The 13,579-nt window shown below is 50.1% G+C and overlaps 1 protein-coding gene across 1 annotated transcript in view; it reads right to left on the reverse strand.

The window, feature by feature from the left end:
* The window catches only part of MDGA1 (MAM domain containing glycosylphosphatidylinositol anchor 1), a gene marked incomplete at its 5' end in the record, with an annotated part of 95,106 nt that continues 81,527 nt past the window's right edge, over positions 1–13,579 (reverse strand). Inside the window, 3 exons of the mRNA XM_010157477.1 lie at positions 1–103; positions 1,411–1,519; positions 2,488–2,618. Of these exons, the coding sequence (XP_010155779.1) occupies positions 12–103; positions 1,411–1,519; positions 2,488–2,618 (332 nt within the window). The remainder of the gene's footprint in view (positions 104–1,410; positions 1,520–2,487; positions 2,619–13,579) is intronic.

The following is a 13,579-nucleotide window of genomic DNA, read 5'->3' on the forward strand; positions in this document are numbered from 1 at the left end:
CTCGCTTGCCATCATCTGAGCAGCACGTAAAGGAAGAAAGTCAATGGGCCACAAAGACAAGGGCTGTACAAGGCCGGGACACCGCTTCCTGGAAGAGCAACCGCTGTCAGCCGAGAAGAGAGAAAAAGAATTAGTGACGGCACAGATCCAGACTTCATCAAACAAGTCCATGCACATCAGTGTCGTAGCTTCTCCTCCTCCCAACCCCAAACCACAAATCATCTCCTAGATCTATTGGAAGATCTTTCTAGCCTTCCCTGGGCACTCTCAAGGCTTCCCAAAATTATTTCTTTTCCATCTCTGGAGAAGAGGTTGAATCTCAGTTACTTTTGCAGTCCAACCCTCCTTTCTTCCCCAGAAGATTCAGCTTGTGCCAAACAAAAGGTTCTGTTTGAGTTTTGGTTACAGCTTGGCCATCTGAGGCCAAAACAGACCTTTAACTGCACCTGAAATTTTGACATTTTCAGGGTGTTCTGACTTTTTTTGATGTTTTGTTTCCCTCTTCACCTCTGGAGTTAATAAAATTGCTGAAAGTGACTCTTCCTCAACACGGGTTTGTCCTTCAAAAACAAGTAAGACAAACAGGATCTTGCTCACAAGCACCCATCTGGCTCTGGTTTGCATCTGCCGAACATCTGCTCTCCTGCGGCATGTTACTGAGGGCGCAGGCGCGACTCAGGCACCAGGCACACCAGTACTTCCCACCCAAGGACTGATGCCATACATACTGCTTACACACCTTGCTATGGCTTCAACCTACGGTGCACCTCGGCGAGCATGGAGTTGTCTCCATCTCTGCAATGCTGGCACCAGGATGATGTGGATGGACTGGAAAGGGGCTGGTGAGATTTAGGTCAAGCACTCACTGTCAGGATTGGGAGGGAGGTGATACACAGCTCCCATCCCACATGCGCAATACCCTGCCTGGGTGTGCCTCTCTGCTCAGGCAGAAATGGGAAGAAACTCAGCCCTCCCTGGCTCCAGGCCCCCAAAAGCAGATTTTGTTTCCTGAAGAACTGACTGAATGCTGCAGAGGCAATTAGAGCCTGCAGAAGGTCTTTGCCTTTCCAAAGCTCCCATATCTAGGTTTTTCAGGAAATGATATACTGAAGAAGCCTTTAGCTGCTTGGGGCTGGCAGCCCCAGCTCAACATACTGGTGCAGACTTGAGCAGTGTCTGGCAGCCCAGTCCCTACAGGATCTGGCTGTTCCTCCAAGCTCTTGCTAACTTACAACTCTAACGAACAAGTTCAAGAGTCTGACAGCCCCTGTGCTGATTCCTGCTATCAACCATCTTGTTGAGTCCCAATAACATGTCAACGTGCTCTGAAATCAGCTGTGCATCCCTAGCGCATGCATCCATGTATGCACTCCCACCAACTCATTTTCTCTGAGGCACACTCACTCTCACCCTTATTTGGTCCAATTGGCTTCCTTGGACAGTCCCCCTTTTTCAGAGTGACGTCATCAATGGCGATGTCCCCCTCATAGCTCGTGCCCCGAACACCTTCGAAGATGATCTGCAAGCAAGGCATGGGACAGAGCCCAGCGTGAGGCTGCAGTTGTGGAGGACCCTTCCTGTGCTGTGGGACTCTGCAGAGGTGAGCAGGGTGCAGACCAGATATTATCAGGTCCCCAAGTGAATGATTCCTCCCTGTTTCTCCAGTACCCACAGGATCTGGAGAGCTGAACCCCACTGCTTACAGGACCTGTGTGCTGAGCATCCGCAGATTAATAAATGAGCATGTAGAGCTCTGCTTTATTAAGTGTGCTGCACTAACAAACCAACCAACACTGAACAGTGCTTGCAAGAGTAATTAAATTCTTATTTATTATTTTAAAGTACCCAAAATCATGCTGGGCATCTTGCCACAGTGCCACAACTTACCAGCCAGCATAGACCCAGCTCTCAAAAACAACCCTACAGTGGCAAAGCAGCATGTTGGGTGAAAACATCAGCAGTAAAACAGCCAATAACAAAGCAGCCCACGTCCCAGGTATGTAGGAATGGCTCAGCGAGCAGATAGAGTGCCTGTTTCATGTTCACAAGCTGTCCTACAGTCCTAAACCAGGGGGACTGTGGGGGTGGGCTCTTGTAGCGCATGCTAGAAGAAACTTCTAGTGCTCAAAGACATTTTATGCCAATGGGCCAGCATCTCCCAGCTGCTCAGCACCAAGAGACCTGTCGCATGGACCTGGTACCAGAAGGTTGCTTCTTTGACAAGCAATTTTCAGACCAGCAATAATCAGAAAATTTGCAGTGCCAAACTGATGCTTTCATGTAGCAAAGTTGGATGGCTTCAGAGAGAGGTGGTTTGATTTCTGTGCATCCACCAAGCTCACCAGTCCCGCGGGTGGAGAGGTCCCAGTGCCCTCCCTGTGCCTGAGCAGCCCCCATGCCATGGAGGCAGATGTCTGCTGGGAAGTCTCACATGTCCCACGGCATATGGATAGGACAGGCGGCTCCTTGGCTGTGGACCTGACTTACCTGGAAGGGCCCAGGCGGGTTGATGGGCACGTGTGCTTGCTGCCACATGTTCCCCCGATTCCCACTGAGCGACCAGACCTGGGTGTCGATGGCTCGCTTGTTCCGCACGCGAACTAGCAGGTTCAAGGAGCCTGTAAGAGAGAACCTGGGTGCTGGTGTGCCGGGACCCGCAGGCAGTCCAGCCTCCTGGGCTGGCCCCTGGCGTAGAGCCTCGAGCCACAGCTGTATGACCCAGCCGGCCCAGGGATAGCCCCCAGGGTAACATCTTGGGCTGATGGGGAAATGCTGCTGGCAATGTTTCATCCATTTGGGCTATCCAAGGGAGGATGCAGACCCAGATGAAGACAGAGAGGACAGGACAATAAAGAAGCAGTCTGTAGCATGGCGGGGGTGGCACAAGAAGGGGGTGGCAGAAATGCTAGCAGCAAGTGACCTCCAGAGGCATCCCACCCAACCTCCTGCCTGAAGCTGTCTCCAGCTCTATATCAGGGCAGCATGCCTTTGCTTGGCCAAGTCTGGTAACCCCCTGAGGAAATCAGCTTTCCTTAACGCCCAGTGTGAACTTCCACTGCCACGAGTTGTGGCTGCTATTCCCTTTATATTGTTTAATATTGCTCATATGACTTTGGGTCTGTTATTTTTGAATTTGCCCTTCAAACAATTGGGGGCCAAGGGCTGATAGTAGCCTCCTGTTTGCCAGACTGAGCTCCAGCTCCCTCCACCTCTCTTCCCCAGGACTTCTGATCTTGGCTCTTGACCATCCTGATGCCCCTCCAGTTGGACCTGAACCAGTTTCTCCCCACCCCACTTGAACTGGGGAGCCCAGGACATGTGTCTGCCTCTCCCCATCCACCATTAACACCCGATGTATGCTATGTGGCTTACAGCCCTCTCCTTGCCCTGGCCATCAGCTGCAAAAAGTCAACCTGTGTCCCCAGTCTCCATTTGGTCTGGAAGCAGCCTTGGAGTGAGCAGCCGGCCTTTGCTGGTGCCGGGCAGCATTGCCTGTACCGCACTGCCTGTACCATCCCAGCCCCATGTTTTCAGAGGGATACAAAGACCCTGTGAATCGACACTGGCTTCAAGTTCTTTCAAACAAAGCAATTCCCGAAACATTTCATCTGCCATTAAACCAAAACCAAAGCCAACAAATCTGAAAGCGTTTACAGTTCTCACTCTGAAAACAGTGTCACAACCCCCTACTCTCCGCCCACAAATGCAAGCAACCCAGTTCATTTCCCTGAAGCATATTTTTAGCAATCTCCTCAGCTAAGTTTTTCTTCATTTTTTTTTTCAGTGAAAAAACATTTTTAAACATTCACTCAGGGTTGACCTGAAACATATTTTTTTATTTTTTTCATTTCAGCTGGTGAACCAAAAAATCAATCAGAACTCTAGTCACGCTGTTGCTCATCAGTGTTTCTGGCCTCCATACACAGACATATTACACCTGAGAGCAGAGAGGCAATAATAACCCTTACTTATATGTCCACAGCCTGCCTGCGCTTGGAATGCTGCATTTCCACCCGGGTACACCCTTCTGAGAGGCAGCAGCGAGAGGTCAGGGAAGAGACAGGGGAAGAGACTTTCCTACATAACCTCCCTCCTACACAATCCCCTGAAATTCTTCATTCTTGGCACATTGGCCTTGAGGACACTGTGTGAAGGACAGGGACCTGGAAGCACCCCTGTTGAGCTCCTGGCTGTCAGAAAGCAAGAGATACATCACAAGGAGTTCAGAGATGCATAATAAAGATGATGAAATGTTTAGATTCTGAGTGGCTGACTTACAAGAAAAGGTTAAAAGAATGAAATATGTGTATAATTTAGTGAACTGAGGAAAGAGGGGCATGTTATTGCCTGGAAATATTCAGAAACATTGGCACTAAGGTTAGCTGAGAAAACTAGATGAAGGCCTGACGAGACAGGGAGAGCGTATCCAATTCCCTTCCCTGGTGGTACTCAGTTTGGGATGCACACCACAACCCAAGGTGAGGAGTGAAATAACTTGTTTCTCTCTCTCAAGACCAGCTGGCACTGCACAACCTTGGAGAGACAGAAGTAAGTGAGTGGGTTTTCCCTCTTGGGAACATGTTGCCAAGAATGAGAGAAGTCACTACAGAGCCCCCAGCAAAATCAGTTTTGAGCCACTGGTTACTTGGTGTCCTCCCTGCCCTCACGAGCTTCCTGCGACAGAAAGTCTCTCTAGGAAGGATACCCAGTTGTCATGGAGGCTCTTGGCCCAACTGATGGCCCACATAGGAACTACATAACCCCATAGATCAATGTCAACAAAGTCTGTTCAGAGCAGCTAATTATAGATGCCAGAGGTAGTGAGCTGGGGGACTGAGGGTGAACAAAGAATTAATATGAAGCTGCTAGCAAGCAAGGATTAAAAACAACTGCTGTGTATTCTACCCTCATTTGGGGACTTGCAGCTAGGATGTGCCACGCCAAGAGCCTGGCTGAGGAGCCAGCACTGGGACAAATCAGGTGGCAAATGAACTTTGATGCCCCAGGAAAGAAGTGAAGGCAAGATAGAAAGGGACTTAGAGAAGCATCTGGAATGCAAATTAGTGCCCCTGAAGCCCTGGCCATGAATACCTGGCTTAAACCCAACCCAAGCCTGAGCATATTCTAGCTGACAGCTCCATGTCCTTACAGAATCAGGAAAAAAGTTTCAACCTTTTGGCCCCCAAATTCCCTAATAGAACAACATTGAATTTGAACAGCCATTCTTCAAAAGGTTCGCAATTGGAAAGGAAGCTTCATTATCTGGCCACAACGTGCAGTGTTTCACCACCCCTGTCTAGACATGGAAAACCAAAGGTCAAACCAGTTGAACAGCATGCCCACGACTGCCTTACAAATCAGAGTTAGGAAGGGGAGACAGATCTCATAGCCCCGACTGCAATCCCTGTTAAGGAGGCTGGGAAAGAACCACACCATCTCCCTTTCCCAGTAATGCTGGAGCAATGCACATTCCACACACACGTGGGGTGTGAGAAGCCCATCCACAGCCCATTGCCATCTTCAGCAAACTGCTTTTACCTCCTTTTATCTGCTGACATGATGTGATGATGATAATGGAGAAGGATAATTATGAGGGGAACTCGGAAACATAGCAAACATTTTACGAGACCTGAGAAAGAAAATAATGGGGAACAGAAGTGTTCACGCTCTTCTGCCTTTCCAGTGGTCACAAACTGAAGGCCCAGTGGGACCTGCTCTCCAAGCCCCATGCCTCCCATCAGTGGGGAAGGGAAAGGCCCATCTGGAGTGTTCTCCTGCACCAGCTGTTGCAGCCACCCTTTTTGCCTGGTTTTATACTACAATCATGCCCAGTTTCCTGTATTAGTCCAAATCCAGCTGGCCAGTTTTGTTACCTATTTCTGTCACCGTCGCCCCTTCCCCATCTTCCCCATCAGATATGTCTGGCATTTCCTAAGGGCACCTGTTGGCAAGGCACACACAAAGACAAGCCATCTATCTGCTCCTAAATCTCTCCAGCTGACCAGAGACAGGCAAACACAAAGAAAATCCCAGGACACCAGCAATCCTGTTGTTAGCTCTACCCATACAAGGCAATCTTCGCATTTGTCTTGTAATCTGTATTATTCCTTCTTCCCCATCAAAAGGGAGAATAAAGGCCAGTGCCAAGTGATGAGGAATCAATTACAGGGAGAGTGAGCCGTACCTTCTGCTGGCTGGCTTTAAGACCAGAGCTGGCATTTCAAAAAAGAGGCACTCACACAAAAGAGCACCAGCTGGGCTGCCAGATAGCATAGCCCAAGGGATGCCTTTAAATGTTACCTTCTCACAACAAGAAAAGGACTGCTCACAGTTTCCATGGGATGGGGACTTCGCTGTGGCATTGAGTAACAGTGTAGATCCAGAAGAGCCAGTGCAGGCAGCCCTGAGAGGGAGGAGGATCTGTATGGGCTATAGGAACAGTCCGTGCAGGATGGCAGGGAAAGCAGAGGTTTCCTCAAGAGCTCTCCATGGGGCAGCTGGGTGGGTGAGTGTGGGGCGATGGGGTGGGGAAAGGCTGCTGCCTGCTGAGGTCGAGGCCAGCTCAGTTTCTGGGATGGAGGGCAGGCAGCGGAGTGGCTAGGAAGCAAAGGGAGTCCAATGCTGCAGACAGGGTGCTGTGGAAGTGCAGCAGAGCTGCCTGGGATGGGCAGGAAGGGCTGTCGGGACCCACAGCCAGGAGCCGGGCTGGCCGTGGGCTTGCACGCAGCCTGGTCTCACTCAGACTCCCCACTGTGCTCCTGCAGGATCCCTGCTCTGGCACGGGGTGATCTCAGGAGATCAGCTATCCATGAGAAATCCTGGCTGCAGCCCCAGTTTAGGTTTGGCACTCAGGGAAGAGAGATTGAGATAAGAAGAAGAAACCAATTCACGGCAACAGATGTCCAGCGGATGGAAAGAGGTACGCACAGTGCAGAGGACTCAGACCTCGTACAGCCGGGCAGTGTCACCCGCAGACCCAGTACGAGGGCTAAAACCAGGCCAGGGAGAAATGAGCTCTTACCTTTTTGATAGGGGCTCTCAGCACTTCCTTAAGCATGGTTTAGTGTTAACACCACTGATCACAAACCAAAAGCCCAAAGCTTAGTGCAGGCAAATTCCAGGAGCGAACAACAGTCCCCAGAAAGAATCTATTACTGTTCACAGTCCCTGCAACAAACACAGGTCTCTCTCCCTCACTCATTTAAATGGATGTTAATGAATAGCAGTCAGTGGCAGGCGGGTGCTCTCAGTTATGGTGCTGTGGGGGAAAGCTAATGCTCTGAGAGCTAGGAAGCAGAGGGTGGAAAGATAATCATAGCACAGAGAGAGATGGAGAAATAATATCAGCTTGTACTGACTCATAATTTCTAGGAATATAAGTTGTCTTCGTGCCATGATAAGGATGTATTTACTCTTTCACAGTCTCTAATGATGCTTCATACATTAACATATGCAGAGTAAGACAATTAAAGCGTTTTGGCTGCTTTCCACTCCTCCTTACACAGAACTTTATCTCTACATGTCTTTGATCCCAGCTTGGTGTTCAGGGTCCCCCGTGTCCAGTCACAGGGTCTCTACACAGACCCCCTCCTGCTGCCACCGCTTCAGTAGCTGCAAAGCAGGAGGGTTCAGAAAGCTCATCAACAGTGAGAAAACGGAGTCTTGGACAGAGTTTGGAAAGAGCCACTATCCTAGCTCTACTCATGAAGCATCCGATTTGGCTTTAGAGGGGCACTGAGCATGTTCAGTGCTGTGCCGCAGGCTGGCTAATTGCTGTGGGACGTTCTCTTTCTGCTTCATAACAGTGGGGTGGCTATCGGAAAAGGGATCAGGGGAATCAAAGCCTCCACTTCCCTGCTGTGGCTTGGACTTTCTGGGGGTATAAACACCAATATGGTAAGTTTTGACTGGCAGTGTTTCCCCTAGGGCAAACCTGTGAAAATTACTTGTATCTGGCTAGAGGGAATTTTATTTGGATTTAAAAAAATATAAAAGAAACAAACACATTTCCGCCCCTGACCTCCTAAACCACCATCAAATGAGGATGAGCTTGAAGCAATATCCCCTGGCATGGCAAAGCCAATTGCACAGATTGATCTATGATCCATCACTATCTGACCTGTCTGGCATGCACATGAATTTTAGGATGGAGGGAATGGACCAGCAGAGAAACAATAACACTGTGCTGTAAAGAGGCAAAGTGGACATGTGGCTAGACCCCTCAGGGGACAATGACACATGCTGGCCCGGGGCAGGGGGAACTTGGGCATGCAGGCAGTGGGGTAAATGCAATGGTATGGTCATGTCTGCCTCGTGATGAGGAATGTGAGTGCTAACGTGAGGAAGGCAGGCAAACTACAGCTACAGCTCCTTCTCTCCACCTGTCTGTGTACATGGAGAACAGATGGTGATATGGTAGAAGCAGACTTGCAATGGAGCTGTGCTTGAGCTCTTTTGCTCATTTGATCCACAGTCTAATTAAAGAAAGTGTTGGCAAAGATGAATGATACAAGAATTTCCATCTTTGATGCTGCGTGTACGGAACAAAATCCTGCCACCCCTTTTCATGGAAAATTCCCTCAGAGGTTGTTTGCGACCAGTAACAGGCTTTCTATGCGTGGACAACAGGATGTGGTTTAAGGAATTCAGAAAAGGGAAAAAAACCCTCCACGCGCTCCGTAACGTTAAATTAATGCTATCTCAGAAGAACAAAGGCCCATCCAATATGCAACCAGAACAGAGCAGAGGGAGGGTACAGAGTCTGGCATTTAAAAGACAAGAATCGGGAGTCCTCGGGCTTCCTGCCAGCTTCACGCCTGATTCATTATACTGTCTTCCTTAATCACATCCCTTTCCCATACTTTTTGCAAGGGACAACGTGGACAGCCTATGTCCTTCCCTACAGGACAGAGGGGCTGCCTGTGACTCTCAGCCCCAAGCCCAGGCTGGCTCACAGCACTGCTGTCCTGCCCGGCTCCTGCCCGTGGCCAGCGCAGGGCTCATCCTGGCAATTCACAGCAGCTCTGACCAGCTGGGCTGCAATATCCATGGGACCAGGCTAGGAGGGGGTTCCCTCTGCCGTGGCCCCGCCTGCCTTCAGTCCAAACATTCAGCCCAGTAGTTACCAGCTCCTCCATTTCTCCGCACCTCCTGGAGACCTCCTGTCTTCTGCAGGCAGAGGGAGGCAAGCAGGCAGGATGGTGCCTACCACTCTCTCAGCTGGACAATTCCCTGTTTATAGCTCAGCAAAGTGGAAAACAAATGGCATCTTGAGCTGGGCGAGCCTCCAAACTCCTCCATTCCAGCCCCCCTCCTCATCCCTCACCAAGCCCAGAGGGAAGAGCGAGCAGTTAGCCCGTGAGGACCAGGCAGCCTCTGCAGAGCTCCTCCCAGCCCCAGCTCAGGGGACAGAAACGCTTTCCCAGAAAGGGGGTCACTGACCCACACCAGTGGGACTGGGAAGCACCCAATAATCTCAGTGTCAGTGATGGGAGGGACTGTAACGTGTGCCTACTGCTTGCTTACCGAGCAGGCTGGTGCCTGGGCTGCCCTGCTGGTCTCCTTGCCTCCTAGCAACCCTGAAACTGCTCCCAGGCCCCGCTCCTGCCTGGGGATGCTCCATCATGAGATGGAGACCTCCCCTGGGGTTCATCCTGCCTTGCTACACGCAAACCCTGCCCCCTCACACTGGCATATGTAGCACGCTGTCAGAAGGCACTGTCTGGATGCAGAGAAGCTCCCATTTGCTCAGTGTCCTCTGTGCATGATAATTCGTGCTAACACTCCAGCTCCTTGTGCGACTCGCAGTGTAACCCGTATGTGTGATAATTTACAACATCAGTCTCTACACAGACATTCTTCCTCATGAGACTTCTCACTCTTCAGGAAATACCATCAGCCCCAAAAGGGAGGAATTTGCATTACAAGAAAAAACATATATTTGTCAGAAATGTCTCCTGTTGTTTTATACCCTAGACCTGCCTCAACAGTTTGTTTTTATCCAGAGATCCTTGTAAAGACTAAGGACGTGCACCTTTAGACATGTCCATCCATCTAAGGACAGAGATGGATGTAGCTGTGGAAAGAAGTCCTTCCAGACACGTTGAGCATAACTCCATCTCTAGAGATTGAGAACAACCTGTACTACTCCTTATGTAGGACTTGTCTTTTTGCTCCTAGCAAGGATCCTCTGTACAAAACCACATACAGGATGTAGCCTGTCTGAAGTCATGAAGCAAGATGAGATATATCCTGGTCTAAATGCAGTTGTGCAGACCCTCTTCTATCCTAAGAAAGGAGTTAGGACCTTTCCATAGCTCCTTTTTCTACCTATGTAGCCAGAGGGTTCGTCCATGCCTTTTGGGAGGTCTCCAACCAAGCCTCCAACAACATGATCTACGTAAATGCAAAGCAGGCGGAAAGAGCAGTGTGACATTCCTTACTGAGCTTGACTAGATAAACTAGGCAGTTGGATCAAACCCTTGTTTTTGCCTGTTTAACAGGAAAAAAAAAAAAGCCAAAAAACCACCAAGATCAGTGAAATGCTGTTAGGAGGGAAGATGTACTAAAGGTACAAAGTGTCCCATGAGGGAAAGCTGGCTGTAGCAGCAGAAGGAAACATGATTTCAGCAGGGCAAGGGGAAAGGGTGATTCAGGGCTAAGTTCAGCATTGGTCACTCCTTGGGGTGAGCCCAGCGAGCCCAGCGCTGCCCCTGGCTCAGCCCCAGGCAGGGCAGAGGCAGCCCTGAGTGCTCAGCACTGCCATGACACCGCTGCCTTCATTTCTCACACAGGATGGGACGTGCCAGTGGGGATGCACTCGCAGAGCCCTGACTCCCACAGTGCAAGGTGGGCAGCTTCTGAGGGGGGGAAAATAGCCTGATCCTGCTTCCCTTACTGTGTCCCTAATCCTCCCAAACACAGCACCATCTTGCCCTTATTAAATGAGCAACTGCGGGACTGTTTCTGTGCTGTTTCTGATGGGCACGTGGGTCAGGGGACAGAAGGCGTGCAAATTACCCTTTATGGGGCATGTGATGGGGAAAGAGGGCTGTCCCCAACTTCAGCTGCCAGCAAAACTACCTGCATCAGGGTTTGGCGTGTCCAGACAGGGCTCCAAAGGAGGCCCAGGGGGTGATTTGGTGGAGTCAGACTCCTGTTTGCCCAGAGCAGGGAGACATCCAGTGTTGGTCTTCGTCAGACACACCAACCTCTCTCTTCTCACCTGGCAGCCTGCCTCGCTCACTGCTCTCCTGAAGCTGAGCACTGTAGGTTAGGGCACCTAAATTGATCTCAAACCCCAGCCAGAATGGACAGTCTGGATTACGGCCCATGCCAGACCATGACTGCTCATTACAAAGATGAAGTCCAAGGCAGGGCTTCAGACCTACTCTGATGAAGTGGCTGTGAAGAAGAGCCTCTGTCGGCAGCTGTGCTGGCCAGCCCACGGACAGGATCAGTACCATTGCTGTGTGCCTCAGGGGAGTGAGCTGCAGCAGCCCTCTTCTTCCCATCCAATGCTTTTGGGAACAAAGATGTCTGAAGGCAGCCGAGCAGCTCCTTCCCTCTTACTGCTGCTGTACCTGATGGTCCCCAGATGTGCTGGGTACTAACTTAGGGTGGAGAAGCCAGCCTGTGGGAAAATGGGAGTACAAGGAACTTAGCAAGAAGGAGACCACGTGTAGGCAACTTTTCACACCAATTTTGCAGACTCAAAAAGTGGAGTGAACCATAGTTGCTGTGAGGTCTGCTTGTTCCTTGTTCACCCTCTGTTTCGTGACATGCCCAGATGCCTCAAGGCAAATGTTCTCTCTTCTCCCAGCTCTGATAACGGACCCTTTCATCTTTGCCACCAGAGACAGCTGGGTCCTTTGCGCAGCTCGTGCTCATCTCTCGGGCTGAGAGCACGCACTGTGCTCAGCTCTCTCAGATGAGCTGAAACAGAAGTCTGCTTCATCGACACTGCCAGGTTTAAAAGAGCACAACAGCCAGACATGGGCAGTCTGCCTGCTTCCCTGCTGTGGGCAGGCTTTGCAAAGACCCCAGCCAGAGAGGAGGGAGCCTCCCAGAGCCCCCAAAATACAAGTGGTGTGAGTGTGAGAGTTCCTGACAAAAACCCTGCAGAAGCAGATGTACTTATGCTGAGGAAGACTTTGCCTGTCTCTTCTCTGTGCCTATTAGCAACTTATTTCCCCATCACCCTGTTTGTGGTCTCAGTCCTGGGAGCCAAGCACAGGGCAGCTGCACGGCTGCAGGGCTTGGAGCAGATGGGCTGCTTTAGTGTGGTGCTGAAGGCAGCAAGACAGCTGGAATGAGCAGCTGAGATCACATATTCTTCCTGTTGAACTGAAGGCACCACTCAAAATCTGTTCTCTGGCCTCTGCCTCTGTCTGACCCAGGGAGATGCAAGAGGAGGATGTTGCAGGCGCGGGAAATGGTTTGTTGCAGGAAGGCTGTTAGCGTAGGCTGTGTTCCCAGCTTTGAGGCAGGATGCATTACAGCAAGACACTCCTTTCCCATTTCATGCCTGGCTGCACTTTCATGGGAAAACTTCCAGGGGACTGGCTGGGACAGTCAAGACTCCCAGGCTGGATCTGCAAGCCCCACCAATTCAACTGCTGCAGAGCTCTCTTTGGGAGACAGTCACTCCTGGAAGTAATGGTGATGAGTGACACTTGTTGAGCATTTTTTTATTTTCTGGGAAGCACTTCAATACATGTACAAAATCACGTCATGAAGTTCAAGAACAGGTTGGCATGGTTGCACTAGTAGTGCAAGATAATTGTGCACGCTGGCCCCCAGCCTTTATCCTGTCAGAGCAGCCAGGGAGGTCTCCAGATATGCATGTGGAATGACCAACTTCAGCCTCCACAATTATGGCACTGGTGAAATAGTTAATGGTCCATGGAGGGAACATAAGAGTGGTTTGGGAGTGCTAAAGAAGTAGTTGGATATGCACTGAGAGCTCCCATTTCCTCTTAAGTATCTGTTAAGGTTTGTGTCTAGCAATTTCAAGGTCTGAATAATTGATGCAACACCTGATGCCTCAGGAGATGATCAGGTTGCAGTCTATCCTTACAGCTACTCAACTCTGAGCAAGGCTGCTACTGCCGCTGCTGTGAGCCAAGCCTGAATGGAAAGGCCCTTTGCTGAGAGCCTGAAGGGAGGGGAGATCATAGCAGCCTCCCACCAGAGGAGTAACAGCAATTCATATCATGTAAGCAGGAACAAAGATGATCTGTGGGGAGTCAGGGCATGTTGACACAGTTTGCAGATGTGGAACGGAATCATTCCTAAGCCAAAGAGCTTGGCATGTAAATCTGAAGAAGACATGGAAAGGAGACAAAGGTATTCAGATGTGGATTGACTATATGTCATTTTTATTCCCTGAATAATGTGTCTTCATGTTGATGCAGGCATTCTGCTTAGTACCTTGAATGTGGGTGCACTGATCCCTGCCTTTCTTTGTCCCTCACTAAAATTACATCACTGAATCAAGTTCCTAGTGTGTTGGTGCCCTTTGTAAGTAAACATCCAGTGAAGGTATAGAAATATAGTATTTACTGGGCTCCAGCAGGAA

The sequence above is a fragment of the Eurypyga helias genome, unplaced genomic scaffold (genome assembly GCF_000690775.1).
Source record: "Eurypyga helias isolate BGI_N326 unplaced genomic scaffold, ASM69077v1 scaffold9808, whole genome shotgun sequence".
NCBI lineage: Eukaryota > Metazoa > Chordata > Aves > Eurypygiformes > Eurypygidae > Eurypyga > Eurypyga helias.